Source organism: Pocillopora verrucosa, chromosome 2 (genome assembly GCF_036669915.1).
Source record: "Pocillopora verrucosa isolate sample1 chromosome 2, ASM3666991v2, whole genome shotgun sequence".
NCBI classification, from domain to species: domain Eukaryota; kingdom Metazoa; phylum Cnidaria; class Anthozoa; order Scleractinia; family Pocilloporidae; genus Pocillopora; species Pocillopora verrucosa.
Window position 1 is genome coordinate 2,880,737 of NC_089313.1, and position 17,539 is coordinate 2,898,275.

The 17,539-nt window shown below is 37.3% G+C and overlaps 1 protein-coding gene and 1 pseudogene across 1 annotated transcript; one reads left to right on the forward strand and one right to left on the reverse strand.

Moving 5' to 3' along the window:
* Window positions 1-3,136: 3,136 nt before the first annotated feature.
* Window positions 3,137-4,102, forward strand: LOC136278991 (melanocortin receptor 5-like). Its single transcript, XM_066162324.1, has one exon. The coding sequence runs from the start codon at window positions 3,137-3,139 to the stop codon at window positions 4,100-4,102; it is 966 nt and encodes a 321-aa protein (XP_066018421.1).
* Window positions 4,103-14,286: 10,184 nt separating this feature from the next.
* LOC136278992 (calcium-responsive transcription factor-like) lies at window positions 14,287-17,300 on the reverse strand (annotated as a pseudogene).
* Window positions 17,301-17,539: the final 239 nt, after the last annotated feature.

Below are 17,539 nucleotides of genomic sequence, written 5' to 3' on the forward strand. Positions count from 1 at the left end.
TTTTGTGTCCAAACATACACTAGTGATATATAGGTTGCTTCTATTGGTCAATTCTACGATGAATCCTCTTGTGTACGCGTTCCTCAAAGAAGATATCAAGAGGGAATCAAAAGCTTTTCTTTGCCGTAAGAGGCACGTAAAAATACTTCCCTTCCAGGTTCATCCAGAGTTACAAGTTAGGACTGAGAAGATTTCCTTTTAGTAATGCTGACACGTCAAAGTATGAGATAATGCAAAATGGCCTGTGAACATTTTAAATACATTTGAATTTACTACTAGTTGTAGTGCTGTCGATTCATGGAAATAAAGCGAAAGGCCATTGAGCGATTTGAATGTTTTTACATGCAGTATTTCAACAGGTCGGTGGTTAACTTCACCCCTCAATCTGTCTCCTTCTCAAAATTATTTTTTGGTGCCGAAGACAGGCTAGGCCCTGTTTGGTTCAGTGATGTTTGGGCCATGTTGTATTTGCCCATCATTTAGATTAGTCCTCATTCAGTTTGTATGAGTTCATGGATCTTCTGTTGCCACCATTTTTAGCAAAAAAACTAAAGAAGGCTGAAATTGTGTTAATACAAGCTAAACGTGTGCAGATGAATAAATCTTTAGGATTGATACTTACGAATGCTGATGTATAAAACTTACAAAGATAAATTTCCTCCACTGCCAATTTCTAGCTATCATCTTTTAGGGGACAGATATGGAAACGCAGGAACTGAAAATAAAGAGAAACGAAAGAACGAAGAAAGGAAAAAAGTTACTATTTCAGTCCTCAGGAGCTACGCAATATTTATCATAAGGGTGCCCTAAATAAGTCATTAGCTTCAAAAGGGAACAAAACAGTGAGACAAATATACATGCGCTTTCCCTTTGTGGGATGCCGATATTATTAAGTTTTCGCAGGAGCAAATTGAATGTTTCCAACATACTTAGGGACAAATACACTTTAACGGTGCATTTGTTAAGCTACGTGTCGCATGATTATGCGTTCTTTTACCAAGTAGCTGTTTTACTCTCTGTTGAACAAAAAATAAGTGTCAAAAGTCTCTAAAAGTTGGTTCTCTTTCAATATGAAACCAACCTTTCTGCCAACAGCTGCATACATTTGAAGGGTCAATTAAACATGATTCCATTAGCTGTCAGGAATTTTCCATCGAATATTTGGAACGCCTCTGGAGAGCAAATAAAAACCTCTTTTTTCGCCGTTGCATATTTATATTAGCTTGCGAGAGCAGATGCCTTTTCAGCTTTTGACGTCAAAATAACACGCGGAAAGTTTACTAAGTGCTCAAAGTGATCAGAAAACTAGGAATGCTTATTCCCTGTTTGGGATCGTAAGCTGCTGTATCCGTCTTCATTTTCGTTTAGCACTCGCTATAACAATCCAAGAGACAGTCTTCTTGTGCATTTTTATGAACGAACATTTTGTTTTAAGCATTATGTACCCGGAAAAGTAGGATATATATATACTTTCGCTCCTCAGCCAACACTCCGGTGACTCGAGTGACATTTACACTGTTGCCATTCAGCAGAATATTGGATGAATTTGGTATTTCATATATGTTAATATTGCAGTTTAATCAATTAATCCACTCTTCTTCCTTCCACATTATCTTTATAGCAATTTTCTTCTTTTCAAGGCACAAAGTGATTTTATAAAAACTTTGATATATGGCAGAGAAAGAAAGTGGGAAAACTCTCCCATATCACAAGATATTTGAAGATCTATCGTGAGGTTAATAACTGTACTTGTTATCATATTCATTTCATGTTGCGGACTAGCAATCAATAACATAATCTGCGTCTCCTTAAATCTTCGTGTTCCTTCTAAACATGAAATACTGGCATTCCGTTCGTTAAATTTGGCCAATTCTACGCTAAATCCTCTAGTGTACGCGTTCCTTAAAGATGATATCAAGAGAGAATCAAAGGCTTTGCTTTGCCGCAAGAGGAACTAAAACTACGTCCCTTCCAAGTTCATCCAGAGTGACAAACTGCGTGAAGAATTCCATCTAACAATGAAGACCATAAAATAGGTAATGAACGAAACACGACCAATGAAGTTTGTCAAATTGGTTTAATTCTAACCCTAATTATGGTATAAAAATAATTCAGGAAAAAAAAGCGTTAGGCTACGGAAGGATTTCAATTCAAACAATTCAAGAAGCTATCTTCTTCTGCAATCTTGTGAGCAAAGAGCCTTTTTCTAGCGCTATATGCCCATTAAATGTAGAGAATATTTTAATTAGGCTAAGTGAAAGTTGTCCTATTTCCTTACTCTCTAGCGACGTAACTGATATTTCAGCTGTTGTCACTAAGCAGAGTGGTAAATCATTTATTTTCAGTATAGGCTACGAATTCAGTTCGATCGACTTGTACACTTTTCTTCCCTTCATATTCCTTGTCACCGAAGAAATTTTTTCTTTTCATAGTACAGCATGATATTATGCAAACCTTGACCTAAGGCAGAGGATGGCCTCCGGCAATTCATCAACTGAAGAAAAGTAGCAAATGGATTCTTATTCCGGAAATATTAATTTAATTTTGAAATATTAGGTGACAACTATGAATATACGAAAATAATGCATGTTAACTGCAGTTTAAGAAATGAATCGGAAAGTGATCTTCGCGGTAATGAACACTACTTAAGCGGTAGTGAAAATAAGGCCTGAAAAAAATCCAGACAAATCATAGTGACACTATGTTTGGTGATTGGCTGTCGAAATCAAACGTTACTCTTCATCGCTTTGCTGATTAATGTATTTGAATAAAAGGCAATGGCATAAAATGGGTATGCTCTATTAGTGTGCAAGCTTTTTGTTGTCCATGTTGACAAAAAGGTACATAAATGCCAAAACTGTGAGGAGAAAAAACTTAAAAAATGAATGACGTTACCTATTATTTTTAATTGGAGCGTTGCCAGAAACTTCTTTTGATTGAAATTTGTTGTCCAATTGCCATTAACTGATATCTTTAAGCTCTTTCAGCAGCCGCATGCAGAGTTGTATCAAAGTGGTCTCCTCCGACTCGCATCTGAAAACTCGTTCTACTACCTGATATCTGCTTTCTTCAACGCTATAAGTCGACAACCAAATTTACCGTATCAGAGCAGATTCAGTGAGACAACCAGTAAAGGATGAATTTTATCCGGTTGGTTTTTCTGTTTTTCACCTTCTTAAGTTTGGTTGGAAACAGCTGGGTTATTTTCATCATCGCAAAAAGGAGAAGATTACGGACAACAGCCAACTGGTTCATTCTTTCCTTGGCGGCGGCTGATCTGGGTGTTACTTGTGCATTTTCGACCTACATGATCTGCGAAGTGATTTTGGATAAGTGCAAGGAAATAATACGCGTAATTTTCGCCTTTTCCTTCGTGAACGTCTCCGCCACGGGGTTGATCGCTATGGTTGCGGAACGCTATGTAGCAATCGTGCATTCGCTGAAATACGTCCGTGTCTTCACGACCGTCAGAAGAACATTTCTTATTATTGGGGCATGTTGGGGATTTCCATTTCTATTTACCGTTTTGAAACGCGCCTTGCGTCTTGCCGAACGCAGACATTCGGTTGTAAAAAATCATATATTCGATATTATTTACACTTTGCTTTTTGTAGTGTTACCAACAGTGCTTCTCTTGACAGCACATTTTCATATCCTATTAATTGCTCGCAAACTATCTCTGCAAATGAGAGCTCTCATGAAACAAGTTAGATTTAATATAACTGCAAACTCTTTGAAAATAAAGGAAATTCGAAACGTGGGAGTAAAAGCATCCACAGTGAGGTTGGTTTCTGTACTTGTTGCTATTTTTACCGCTTGTTATGGAATACGATTATACGTCTTGCTTTGCCTTGACTTCAAAATTTGTTTTGTGTCCAAACATACACGAGTGATATATAGGTTGCTTCTATTGGTCAATTCTACGATGAATCCTCTTGTGTACGCGTTCCTCAAAGAAGATATCAAGAGAGAATCAAAAGCTTTTCTTTGCCGTAAGAGGCACGTAAAATACGTCCTTTCCAGGTTCATCCAGAGTGACAGGTTAGGACTGAGAAGATTTCCTTTTAGCAATGCTGACACGAGAAAGCATGAAATGATGTGAAATGGCCCGTAAACATTGTGACTACATTTGAATGTAATACTAGTTGTAGTGCTGTGTATTCATGGAAATAAAGCGAAAGGCTATTGAGCGATTTCAATGTTTTTATAGTATTTCAACAGGTCACCCCCTCAATTTGTCACCTTCTCAATTTATCTTTTTGTGCCGAAGACAAGTTAGGTCCTGTTTGGTTCAGTGTACATAAGTTCATGGATCCTCTGTTGCCACCACTGTCAGCAGAAAAACCTAATAAAGAAGGTTGCGATTGTGTCAATATGAGCTGAACAAGTGCAGATGAAAAAATCTTCAGGATTGATACTTACAAAAACTGATGCATACAGCTTACAAAAATAGTTTTTTTCTATACTGCCAATTTCTAGCTATCATCTTTTAGGGGACAGATATGGAAAGGAACCGTGCCTATGCAGGAACTGTAGCTATACGAAGGTAGACTGACAAAATGAAGAGAAACGAACGAACAAAGAAAGAAAAATTACTATTTGAGTCCTCAGGTGCTACGTAATATTTATTATAAGGGCGCCTTGAACAGTTCATTAGCTTCATAAGGGAACAAAACAGTAAGAAAAATATACATGCTTTCCCTTTGTGGAGAGCCGCTATTATTAACTTCTCGCAGGAGCGAAGTGAATGTTTCCAGGATGCTTAGGGACAGGGACACTTCAAGGGTACATTTGTTAAGCTATGTGTCGCATGATTGTGCGTTCTTTTACCAAGCAGTTGTTTTACTCTCTGTTTAATGAAAAATAATTGTCAAAAATCTCAAATTTAGTTCCCGTACGATATTAAAACCAACTTTTCTGCCAAAAGCTGCATACATTTGAAGGGTCAATAAAACATGTTTCAAAAGCTGTCATGAATTTTACCATCGAGTGTATGGAATGCCTCTAGAGAGCAAATAAAAACCTCTTTTTTCGCTGTTGCATATTTGTATTAGCTTGCGAGAGCAGATGCCCTTTTAGCTTTTGACTTCAAAATAACACGCGAAAAGTTTACTAAGTGCTTGAAGTGATCAGAAAATTAAGAATGCTTATTCCTTGGTCCGGGATTGTAAGGTTCTGTATCTGTCTTCGTCTTCGTCTAGCACCCGCTATAACAATCCAAATGGTAGTCCTCTCAAGCATTCTTATGAACGAACAGCCTGTTTCAAGCATTATATGCCCGAAAATGTAAGAGATATTTCAATGAAGTAAAGCGAAAGTTGTCTCATGGCTTGCACAATAAACAAAATATCGCTCCTCAGCCAACACTCTGGCGACTCGAGTGACATTAATACTGTTCAGTGCCATTAGCAGAATGTTGGATGATTTTGGTATTTCATATATGTTTAATTGCAGTCTAATCAATTGATCCACTTTTCTTCCTTCCATAGTATTCCTTGTCTTTACAGCAATTTTCTTCTTTTCAAGGCACAAAGTGATTTTATAAAAACTTTGATATATGGCAGAGGAAGAAATTGGGGAAGCTCTCCCGGTCACGGACATTTGAAGATTCACTGTGAGGTTGGTAACTATACTTGCTATCATATTTATTTCATGTTGCGGACTAGCAATCCATAACATGATCTGCGTCTCCCTAAATCTTCGTTTTCCTTCTTAATATGAAATATTGGCATTTCGTTTGTTAAATTTGGCCAATTCTACGCTAAATCCTCTTGTGTACGCGTTCCTTAAAGATAATATCAAGAGAGAATCAAAAGCTTTGCTTTGCCGCAAGAGGAAACTAAAACTACTTCCCTTCCAAGTTCATCCAGACTGACGCGTGAAGAATTCCAGCTAATAATGAAGACCACAAAATAGGTATTGAACGAAATACGACCAATTAAGTTTGACAAAGTGGTTTAATTCTAACTACAATTATAGTACGAAAAATAAGTCAGAAAAAAAAAACGCAAGGCTACGGAAGGATTTCAATTCAAGCAATTCAAGAAGCTATCTTCTTCTGCAATTTTGTGATCAAAAAGCCTTTTTATAGCGCTATATGCCCATTAAATGTAAGGGATATTTTAATTAGGCAAAGTGAAAGTTGTCTAATTTCTCTTACTCCCTGGCGACGTAACTGAGACTTCTACTGTTGTCACTCAGCAGAGTGATAAATCATTTAGTTTTCAATATGGGCTGCGAATGCGAATTCGATCAACTAGTACACTTTTCTTCCCTTCATATTCCTTGTCACCTAAGATATTTTTGGTTTCATTGTAAGGCATGATATTATGCAGACTTTGACCTAAGGCAGTGAATCGTCCTTGGGAAATCCATTAACTGAAGAAAAGTAGCGAATGGATTCTTGTTCCAGCAACATTAATTTAATTGTGAAATACAAAGTGACGACTGCAAATATATGAAAATCATATATGATCTTCGCAATAATGAACACTACATAAGCGGTAGTGAAAATAAGGCCTGGAAAAAATCCAGGCCTGTGCGGGATTTGAATCCCACGATATATGCGGTACCGGTGCAATGCTCTATCAACTGAGCTTACAAGTCAACTGGGATTTGGTCATTATGTTGGTTCATAATAAACCCGTGAAGTGATGACTGTAAATAAATGTGAACTGCGGCTTAACAAATAAATTTGAAAGAAATCTTCGCAGCAATTTTCAGGACCTATTTTTACTATTGCTTAAGTCGTGTTAATTACTGAAAAGAACTACAAAACGTTGGTAAAATGACTTCAAACAAATAATTCATGAGAAATTTAATACATGAATACAAAGCTACTCAACGCTTTCGTGCACGGCTATTAAAGACGTAAAAGGGGATCAAAAGCTTCCCTTTACCAACTATACCACAAAACCAATTCAAAACTAACGTCTCCCAGGTCACAAGACGTGTGAAGATCAACCCATGATAATGGTGAGAAAAAAAAGGAATAATACTCAACAAACGATTCGAGGCCTTGAAAAATAAACTCAAGTGCAGGGCAAATGAAGAAGCGTCTCTTTAAAGTTATCGTACGAACAAGATTGATTGTTTCCAAGGTAGCCAACGGATGAAGACTGATGGAGAGTGCATTCATCAAACCTAAAGTGGCTTAGCTGTGTCTTTGCATTCTTATTGTTCATTGAGTTTTTTCATTGAATAAAAATCATTTTAAAAATTACAAGGGTTTGTTTTCTGTAAGTTTTGAAAGCTTCCTTTCTGTCAATAGCTGCATACATTTGATGGGTAAAGACATCATGCTTTCATTAGCTGTCATAAATTTCTCAAAAAGTGATTGGAATTTTCAATGGAAGGGAACGCTTCTCGAAAACTGATGAAAAGCTCAATTTTTCGCCGGTACACATTCATATAAGCTTGCACAACAGTTTCTGTATTTCAAAATTGCTCGTGGAAGTTTAGTAACTGCTCAAAGTGATCGGTAAATTAAAAATGGCAGTTTGCTGGTCTGGGATTTAGGCTGCTACATCCGTCTATGTTTAGCACCACCTATAACAATTCAAGAAACTATCCTCTGTGATCGAACTCGAGCTGTTGCCATGTTAAATGATCCAAGATGCTAGGGACATACAATAAAAGCTCTCAATATAGACTGCGAATGAAAGTTGATCTATAAATCTACCTGTCGTCTGTGCATATGCTTTGTCACCAAAGGACTGTCTGCTTTTCAACGTACAGAATGATTATACAAACTTTCAACCATAAGGCATAAGATCACCTTTAGGCAATCCATCAACAAAAAGTAACCTGTGGATCAGTGTTCCGAAAACAATAATCTGATTTTTAATAGGCTAAGAATAAGCATAACGAACTTGGACAAATAATTTGAGAGAAAGCTATTTCAAATGCCCCTGGTAGAGTACACATTTATTTTATCGTGGGTGTCATGGAGAAAATAAGGAAAAGTCCATCAAATGTCAGCAGGTTTCCATATCAGTGAACGGCCACTTTATTTTCGATGAGCAATTTTCTGTTTTTATTAACACTCCTTCCTTTCGTTTTAACTTTTAATGAACTTTTAAGTAAGTACGTCTTGAGTTATTATCTTAGATATAAATGAATATTTAGTTTTGCAATGTAAAACTATACATTAATAGTTAAATTTAACAGTTTTTTAGAGGAATTAGAGTGGTTGTGCACAATTCTTTTAGTTGAGGTAGGAAGCCTTTGTTCCATTTCAGTTTATTCATAGCACCGGGGTGTGTCGATAATGTAATTTAAAAAGTCTTACTGATTGGCTATGGGTTGGCAAATTGTAAATGGGTTCAAAATTATAGCGAACTTTCATTGCACGGTAAACGATATTTGAAATATGTTTATTCTTGATGGAGGCAAGACACACCATGCAGATCTACCACGCCAAGTGCACATAAAAAGGGAAAACATATACACCATGAAACACCCAATGAGGACAGATTTATTTCCGCCTATTTCTTACGTGGTTTTTCATAACCATGTTTTTACTACGTCCTACTTTTTTGACGAAAACGCTTTTTACATCTAGGCTTATCAATGAGTAGCCCACGAGCTGGCTTTGATGCTACGTCACGACCAGCTCGTGTCTCATGGCTTCGCCGCTTCTGCCGCAGCCCTCGCAATGAAGCGCTTATCGAGGAATGTTCGTAGGCTTGAAAGTAATGAAGCAAAGATCCCAGCTGGTGCAGTGATCCATCTCACAAGTGTACCTCATTCATTGGGTATAATAAAGGTTATTCTGCATTGCCATGAGTTAAGCCTACGTAATTACCCCATAGGTGGTTAAGTTAAGTCGTACGACCGAACCCAAACAAATATTTTCCAAAAATAAAACCCTTCTGGTTTGCGCTTTGTTGCAACTTCTCAGTCTAAATTACGCTTACCAGAAGATTTGTTGCGTTGTATCAATGATGCTGCCATTTTACTAAGAAGGTATATCCAACGAGGCTGAGAAAAAATGTGTCACAAGTCACTATGTTTGGTGATGATGAACAGGTAATTGACTGTGGAAATCAAACGTTACTCTCGATCACTTTGCTGATTAATATATTTGAATAAAAGACAATGCCATGAAACGGGTATGCTCAATTAGTTCGCAAGCTTTTAGTTATCAATGTCGACAGACATGTTCATAAAGGAAAGCACTATATAACATCGTCCTAAACCAGATGAGCCCACGACATATCAGCGGCATCTTGTATGAGTATCCGCAGTTTACAATGTGACTTCCGCTTTTTCTTGTTGACGCGTACTCACAGTGTACTCGAGTGTTAGGAAGTTCGCGTAGTGCGTCTGAGCCAGTTTCTGCCAGATTTGAACAGAAAAACAGGTCCTTTGTTGGACTGTAATGATACTTTGATGGCGCTGTTAACGAAATGTTTGGCCGGTTCGTAAGTTGTCAACCTGGTTTCGGTTGATCTGATTGATTGGCAACACCTCTTTGAAAATTCTACACACCATCGACCTAAGCCTCATAGCTGCCAAGTGAGCAGAAGAAAAATGACATCAAAATACTCGAGAAAGATAAGTATTAATTTTAATTGCATTTGTGTTAAACTTATATGTAGAGAAATTTCTGAAGAGGTACTTAATCAGAAGTTTATCTCATGATAAGCCTTCAAACTTGTATTAAATAAATTGATGTACATATTTCACAATTTTAAGATGATTGTGTGATGACAATACACCGACGGTCAACATTCGAATATTCAGCTTGAGCTTCCTCCTAAATGTTAAGTATTTCAATTTGAACTTGTAGAATATAACCTATGGATTAAATGTGGGTCTATAAGTATCATCCATGAAATTCTTACAGGCAATTTTCATCATGATATTAAAGCACCCCAAACTCAAGAACAAGGAAAAATAAGTTACGCAGAAAACTGAGTTAGGCAGAAAACTGACGGAGAAATTCATAGTTTTCATAATTTTGAATTCATTCATAATTTTGAATTACAAATCATTCAGACCATAGCCACATATAGACTTTTAGATTGTCACTGCTTTTCTTTTGGTGATTGCATGATATGGTACCCGTCTTGACGTTCTTGGGAAAGGAACCATATCATGCAAGTCCAGGCAGTTGATGTAGTGTTTGCGCATTTTCTCTTGATCATATGACTGCGCTGTGGGGTCTAGGCCATGGCATAAATCTGTAGCAAATGCCAGTGCAAACAAGCCACAGTCATTTGAATTTGTTTGCTTTTGCACTCTTTCATTAGAAAAAGTGACTGTAGAACCAGTATACAATAGCATGCGACATGAATGATCAATGGCAACCGCGCTTACATTTTGATATAAGCTGTCATACACCTTGACAGTTCCAGGACTAGTAGCTATTGTGCTCAGGCAAACCCAGTGTGAGCCAGTGTTTATGATCTGTACAAACTCACTAATGGCTGGAGTGACTAATGCACCCACAATAACAGGGTCCCTTAGACCATCTACAAGAGGGAATTTTTGTTTTAGGAGGATCTGACCAGCATGTATCTCAGAATCACACAGCCATGTTGTCTTGTTTAAAATGTGATCCTTTGAATCTTCATACAGTGTCAGGGTTGAGGTTGGGTCCTCAGGGTCCTGAAGATGCAACCATGACTTTGGATCAGGAGAGCTGTCAGCAATAACTAAGACAGGAATTTGCTGGTTGTATTCTTTTGTAATGCCAGATGATAGGTTAGTAGAAGTTGTATCTTGCATTGAGTCATCACATATACCTGTGTTGATGGAGATAGTTGTGCTTTTGAGTGAGTGAGTGGCATTTTCTTTGATGAAGGGATGAGTATCTTGTTCAGCAGAGGTCTCCTTATTAATGGCTATTGCTTTCAGGGTGTCACTCTTTTTCCCAGGGTCCTGTGGATGCAACCATGACTTTGGATCAGGACAGTTATCATCAGTTAATGAGACAAGAATTAGCTGGTCACATTCTTTTGCAGTAGATAATATGGTAGTGGAAGTTGTCTTTTGCACTTTTGGTTCATCACATGTACCTGAGGTGATGGGGATAGTTGTATTTTGTGGTAAGGGTGTGATATTTTCGTTAAAGAAGGGTTGGGTATCTTGTTCAGATGTGGAGGTCATCTTCAGGGTGTCATCCTTTTCTTCTTTTTCTCTTTTATGAAAACCTCTTTTGGATTATTGGCAAGATTATGACAGATATTGAAACTTTTTTTCTGAGACTGTGGCAGAGTGGCTGGTTTCTTTGGCTGGCAAGGTAACTGAATAGGATGACTGTTTTTTCTTTTAAGTCTCAATCGGAGCGGCAAATGAGCATACTTTTTTTTTGGCACTGAGGACCTGTTTCAAGTGGTGCCTTTTTCGGTTTTGCCATGATGTTTTTCTTTGGCTGAGTAACCTCCATGAAGATACCATTTTCTGATGGCACAAGGGGACGGAAGTTCCCCAGTGCCTTCTGAAGGTCTTGCTTAAGTGATTCTAGGGCTCCACCATCAGCACAAAGGTAGGTGAGATCTCGAATTTCTTTCAACAACTCTCTGCAACATCTTCCTTCATTCTGCACGCTTACTGACTGTTTGGAGCTCTTCCCATCAACCTCTGCTTTTTTTCTGAATCTTCATGTGCTACGGACTCTTTGTACTTAATGTACATTTACTGCTATATTCTGTTGATCCTTTTTCTTTCTCTTTTGGGTTGAATCCTGCATTATGGTACAGTCAGTGGAGGAACATCCCTGGAAGATAAAGGTGGAACTACATTCGGATCAATCTGGAAATAGGGGCTTGAACTGTAGTAAGGAGACATTGCTTCCCATCCCCATTCTGGAAAATGTTTGTAGATAGCCACAAAATGCTTGCATGGCCAGTGATGTCTTTGCCAGTCAGGACAAGTGCAGGAAGGCATGTTGCTGCAATCACCAAAGTGCACATGGTATGAAATTTATTGTCACTTTGGCTTTTAACAAGGAACTGGCCATCTCCTTCTTGAGAGATGTCTTCTTTTGTTATTGATTGTGCATGTGTAAGGCGTTGACAGCAGTGGGTAATAAACTGTCTTGGTCGATTGTGTAACCACCTTGGAAGATGTGAATTGTACTGGCGATAAGCACTTGAGTTACGCATGTTATTTTCAGCATACCTAGGGAAGGAAATTATAATCCAGGTGATGTTATCAACAGAAGGTATGACTTGGTATTTTATTACTGACTAGTTCATACCACACAAGGAATGTGGCACTCATCTGTAAAATAGCCAAATGGGAAGTTATGTTGATTTTATATTACGTCATACATGCATATGTATTGGAAGAAATGATACAATCTTCATAATTTAAGTATCATGTTTTAGTTGCAAGAACATTAGAGAGATTTCTATTTAAATGGTAGTAAGCTTCAATAAGTTTTATTATTTGAACTCAATAGTATTGGGATCAGGAAGACAAATTACAAATAAAACAATATTCTAAATTATGAGTTGCAGTTGTTTGCAGTGCTATTGTTGTTGTTGTTTTGCTTTTGTTATGCTTTGGTCACCTTTGTGTGACCCAGAGTAAGCATGACACCTTTATACATCCTTCTCACTTGTAGAAAAAACTTTTATATATCTACATTCTCTGAAAACACCTTAGGCCTAAAATCATAGTCATGTGATATCAATATATAACACACTGAGATCTAAGGTCAAGATGAGCTTTTGATTCCTTACCTTCTGTACTCATTTGGCAGAAATTGTGTCACTAAAACTGTGATGACACCACTTAAGGTCTTGTCTCTATTGTCTGCAAGAAACTGGTGCTTATATGTCCTATTCTTTCTTTCCACACCATTGGTAGTGTTCACTTTCACATTGAAGCGGTCCTTCCTGTATGCCCAAACCCAGCGCTGCCAATAGAAACAAAGTGTCCAAGTAAACTTCATGAATATAAACTGCATGTAATCTGATTTTCACCTTGTGGATCTCCTTGTAAGAGCATCTTGGACTCATCTCAGACTCATGCTGAATGATTAATGGCCCAAAATGACATCATCCAAGGAGATGGCCTGTTTGATGTTTAAAGTCAGAGCGACAAGGATTTTAAGTGAACATAATAAGATGTGTGTAATTTTTAAGCCAAAAATCTTGAATTGTTGCTGGATAATTTATAAGGGATAATTCCACAATTATTATTATGTATGCAAGGGATACACTTGCCTGTCTTTCGGGAAGCCATGTTGTGTTCATCCACTTTTGGAGTCTTGTATTGGTCCTCCACAGTTCACTGTCTTGAAGATCTCTAAGTGCTAAATTGAAGTCCCCTTCTGTGGAAGTTCTTGCAAGGTTTCGCAAACTGTTCAGGAGGTTGTCTTTCTTGTCTTTGTTAATGCCATTCTTTGAGTTGTTGATCCACCGTACCCATGCTTGTTCTCGATGGAAATCACAAATATACACAAGACAGCCTGGAACAGTTATAAAACTGAGTTGTAAAATCTCTCTGATAAGAATACATGCTGCCAACCACTTCAGCTAACACAAGGCCTATTGTATGCTAAAAATTAAACTACCAACGAAGGGTGCCTAGCATGACCTGTGAGCCATGGAGTAAAATAATAATACTATTACTACTACTACTACTAAAAATAATACTAATAATGCTAATAAATAATAATAATAGTAATTTATTATTATCATTATTGTTGTAATAATAACATTGATTTTTTCCAGGAATCTAAAATACACATTGACCCTTTTGCTTCCAAGATCTCAATGTTAATTATCCTTACCATCATCTACACATTTTTCTTATTTTTTAATTGATTCTAAAAGATTTCCAAAACTTTCTAGGACCAGAAGCCTTTTTCCAGGACTTTCCAGTTGTGGAAATGCCAAAATAAAATTCGGGACTTTCCAGGTTTTCCAGGACAAGTATGAACACTGTTGATATTTTCATGAAATTAAAGTAATGATTTTGGAATGTCTGGAGAATTACTGGTAATTGGCAATAATTTATTGTCATTATTTTCAGGTTAGTCCTGTAAGAAAGAATTTTTTTTTTTTCTTTTTTTTGGGGGGGGGGGGGGGGGAAGAACTTATTCCTAATAAGTATTGCCTCTCTATATTTCCCACATGAAATAAAGAAAATGGTTATAAAATGGTTATTATCGATATTTACCAGTATATGTTTACATGCTTACTTGGAAACAGCCTTTCAATGGCATTGATCTCAGCCTCACTGAAGTCCACCATAAAGAAATCAGGGTTCCATGTTGGGTTCCAGTCCTTAATGAGCTGTAGAGCTTCATTAATGGCATCTGCATTTTCCAGCTGAACCACAAAAGAAGCAACAACACAGTAATCTACATTGGTTTTCACACACAGAAAGAATGTGGGGAGGGCATAGCGTGAAGTTTTGTATGTTGCATCCAGTAGGCAAATTTTTCACCACCATACTTTAAAAGCAGCTCTCTTTGCCACTTCGTCTGGTGAACAAGGAGGAGGTTGTTGGATGGATCACCTACTTATTTTAATTACATCAGTGCTGTCTTCTTCCTTCAGTGACTGTGGTTGTTGATAGGACTCACTATCACTTGTAAGGCAGTAAGGCCTGAAAAAGAAATTATCATCTGGGCTTTCTTCTTTCCACTTCTTGATTTTTAAGTCAAGGTTTTCTTGATCAATTTGTGAATGTCTGCACACCACTGTGGCATGATACATGTGGTTCCTGACATCCATGGTTGTTGGGAAGAACCGTCTGTTGGTTAGATCTGGAGGCTGTTGGCCTGTGAAAAGTTCCTTCTTTACATAATGATGCAGGTGCCGTTGCATTTCAGAAACACAATTAACACCACTTCCAACAAGCTCATGAATTTTTTTAACCAGTGTCTCATCAATAGGCTGAAGTAGCCCAGCAGTCTGATTACACAACAAGAAAGAAAGAATAATTGCTTTATTATTTATTCATTTAAAAAATTACACAACCTCATCCCCAGGTTTTCTTGGTCAACGGTTCAATAACCTGGAGCCAGCTGCTTTTGATGTCATTGGTTCAATATGAGAAAATTTTTTCCAAATTTGGTCAACAGCAGCTGGTTATGATGAAATATGCGAGTGGTTTTAACCTATCAGAAACAGGGAAATATTTTGAATGAATAATAATGCAAATTATACCAACATTACTATCGGCAGTCCTCTGGTAGGGCTTTTCAGTAATAGTTACAGAATGTTATAATTACAGATTACTGAACACTGTATTTTTTAAGAAAATCCATTTAAAAAGTCCATGACAGCATTCCATTAAAACAGTCCCAGTGGAAATCCCTCTCCGATAAAATTGTGATATTATAGTCTTGACATTGAGTTTGAGGAATAACTGCCAGTGTAGCTAAAAGAAGCTGTACATGTAGTACATTTAATTGGTCTTTTGTTGTGATGTATAATCTTTATTCATTCATTCTTTATATATTCCACATGACAGTGGAAGCAGCACAGTCTACAGTAGACTGATGATCTGTGTTAAGTTAAGTCACCTTAAATCCCCCACCAAACTTCAGTTTCCTGATTCCAAAAAAAATTTAATTGATGGCCAAGTACTTACCCTCCCCATGGGGTGAAATAAGTGATCCGTAGGTTTAGGAAGTAATATGTAAATACGCTCCTCTGTAGCTATTGTTTGCTTCTTTTCTGACTCTAGGGATGTTCTCAGAAATTTTGACATTGTCTCCCTTCTACTCTTTGTGTTCTCTGAAATCTAATGATACAATGTTTTAATTAAAATAATATTTGAAAAATTGGTTTCTAAAATATTCACTCTGTTTCCATTACAGGTAAATTTGTTTCAATTCTGCACAACGAAATGTCCAGGTTGTCTTATCATATGTCCACTTCACCTACATGTAACACAAGGCCCATGGGATTAAGCACCCTTTATTAGGCTAGTGATCATTCATGTTAATGGTAGTGCCCCCTGAACCCTTATTCAATAATTTAAATAAACTGACCTTATTTTCAGGATACTTGATTATTTTCCTTAGGTGGATCTTTGCTGGACAGTCACATTTCTTCGTATCCTGTACTATAAAGCGCTGTTTGGTGTGTTTATAGCAGTGATCAGCATTCTCCTTCTGAAACCAAATAGATTTATTGGATTGTTAGATAGAGCAGTCATATGGGAATAGTCAAGTTATCAATAAACTTAGAAGTAATGAAAAGTATCCTTAAAAAATAGTACTTGATTCCTACCTTGTAAACTGCAGTCACAGTGGTCCTTTTTTGCGACTTTGCTTATTTTAACAAATAAAATGTGATATGTCCTTTTACTTGCAAGTGGTAAAAAAGAAAACATTATTGCATGCTATTAGCCCTGAGGGAGAGGTGAGTGCTCACCAACTTGCTTAGAAAAATCAGTTGGGACTTACCACCTTGTTAGCTTAAGAGCAAATAGGTGAAGGTAAATCAATAACTATGTAATGCCCTATATATGATATCCTCTTTGGGAGTCCTTAAGTAATAATATCATCTTGTTTACATTCTTATTTAGTTAATTATTATGCATGCTTACATCTTTTTGTAGTCTCTTTTGAGCCTCCTTCCTTTTGAGTGCCTTATTTCTGTCTGGCCCATTTTGGCATTCTAAAACTTTGACCCCCACAATTTGGAATGGGATGCCATCAAAACTTAGTCTGCATCCTGTCATCTCCTGTGAGTCAGCCCATTGTATACGGTGGTTCTTAGCATTTTTATCTGCATTTTTTTTACTCCTACGTTTTTATGTGAGAAGAGGAACAAGCTAAGTTAGCAATACGATACATGTACACAAACACATACGTACATATGTACACATGGGTGCTTAAAATGGGGGCCTGAAAATCAAGCCTGCCCCACCCAGATGTAGCCCAAGGACTGGTGTAATGGATGGGGATGCTGGCAGCTGTGTGTCAATAGCACTGAGTAGGGTTTTGACACTTTAAGCTTGATCTTAATTAATTAAGCATTTCTTGCCAACTCTTGCTGCAGGCTCACAGTAAATTGACACTTGAAGCTAAGTTGAATTTTAATTACATTTAATTTTGAAAGTCTAACTGACCAGTGTAAACCGAAGAATAATGATGTGTACATGTGTATTCTTAAGATATCAATAATTATTGGAAAAAAGTTAAATCCCTTTTTTTATTTTGATTTATCTATATTTCATGTTAATAACACGATCTCACACGCCCCTGGCTTTAAATACCTATAGTGTCTAAATAAAGTTATACTTCACTTTACTTTACTGTCAGTATGGTTTGTTTTGTAAATCTTTACATGTGAGCTTACTTACCCAGCCTACTGCAATTTGAAAATCCTCCTGTTTGTTTAAATACAGTGAAGCGTGTCGTCGTAGCTATCTCGTACTGTTTTATGAGTTCGTCAGCGCTGCTTTCATCGTTAACATACCCGGAATAAGGGTCAAACTGTACGGTCCATCTTGAAGCCCAAGGTGTACTGTTATCAGCCATGTTTGTTCTTCTACCAAACATTTAGATTTCCCGCCATATTTACCCGCGAGCCGCAAAACATAAATGCATGAGTGTTAA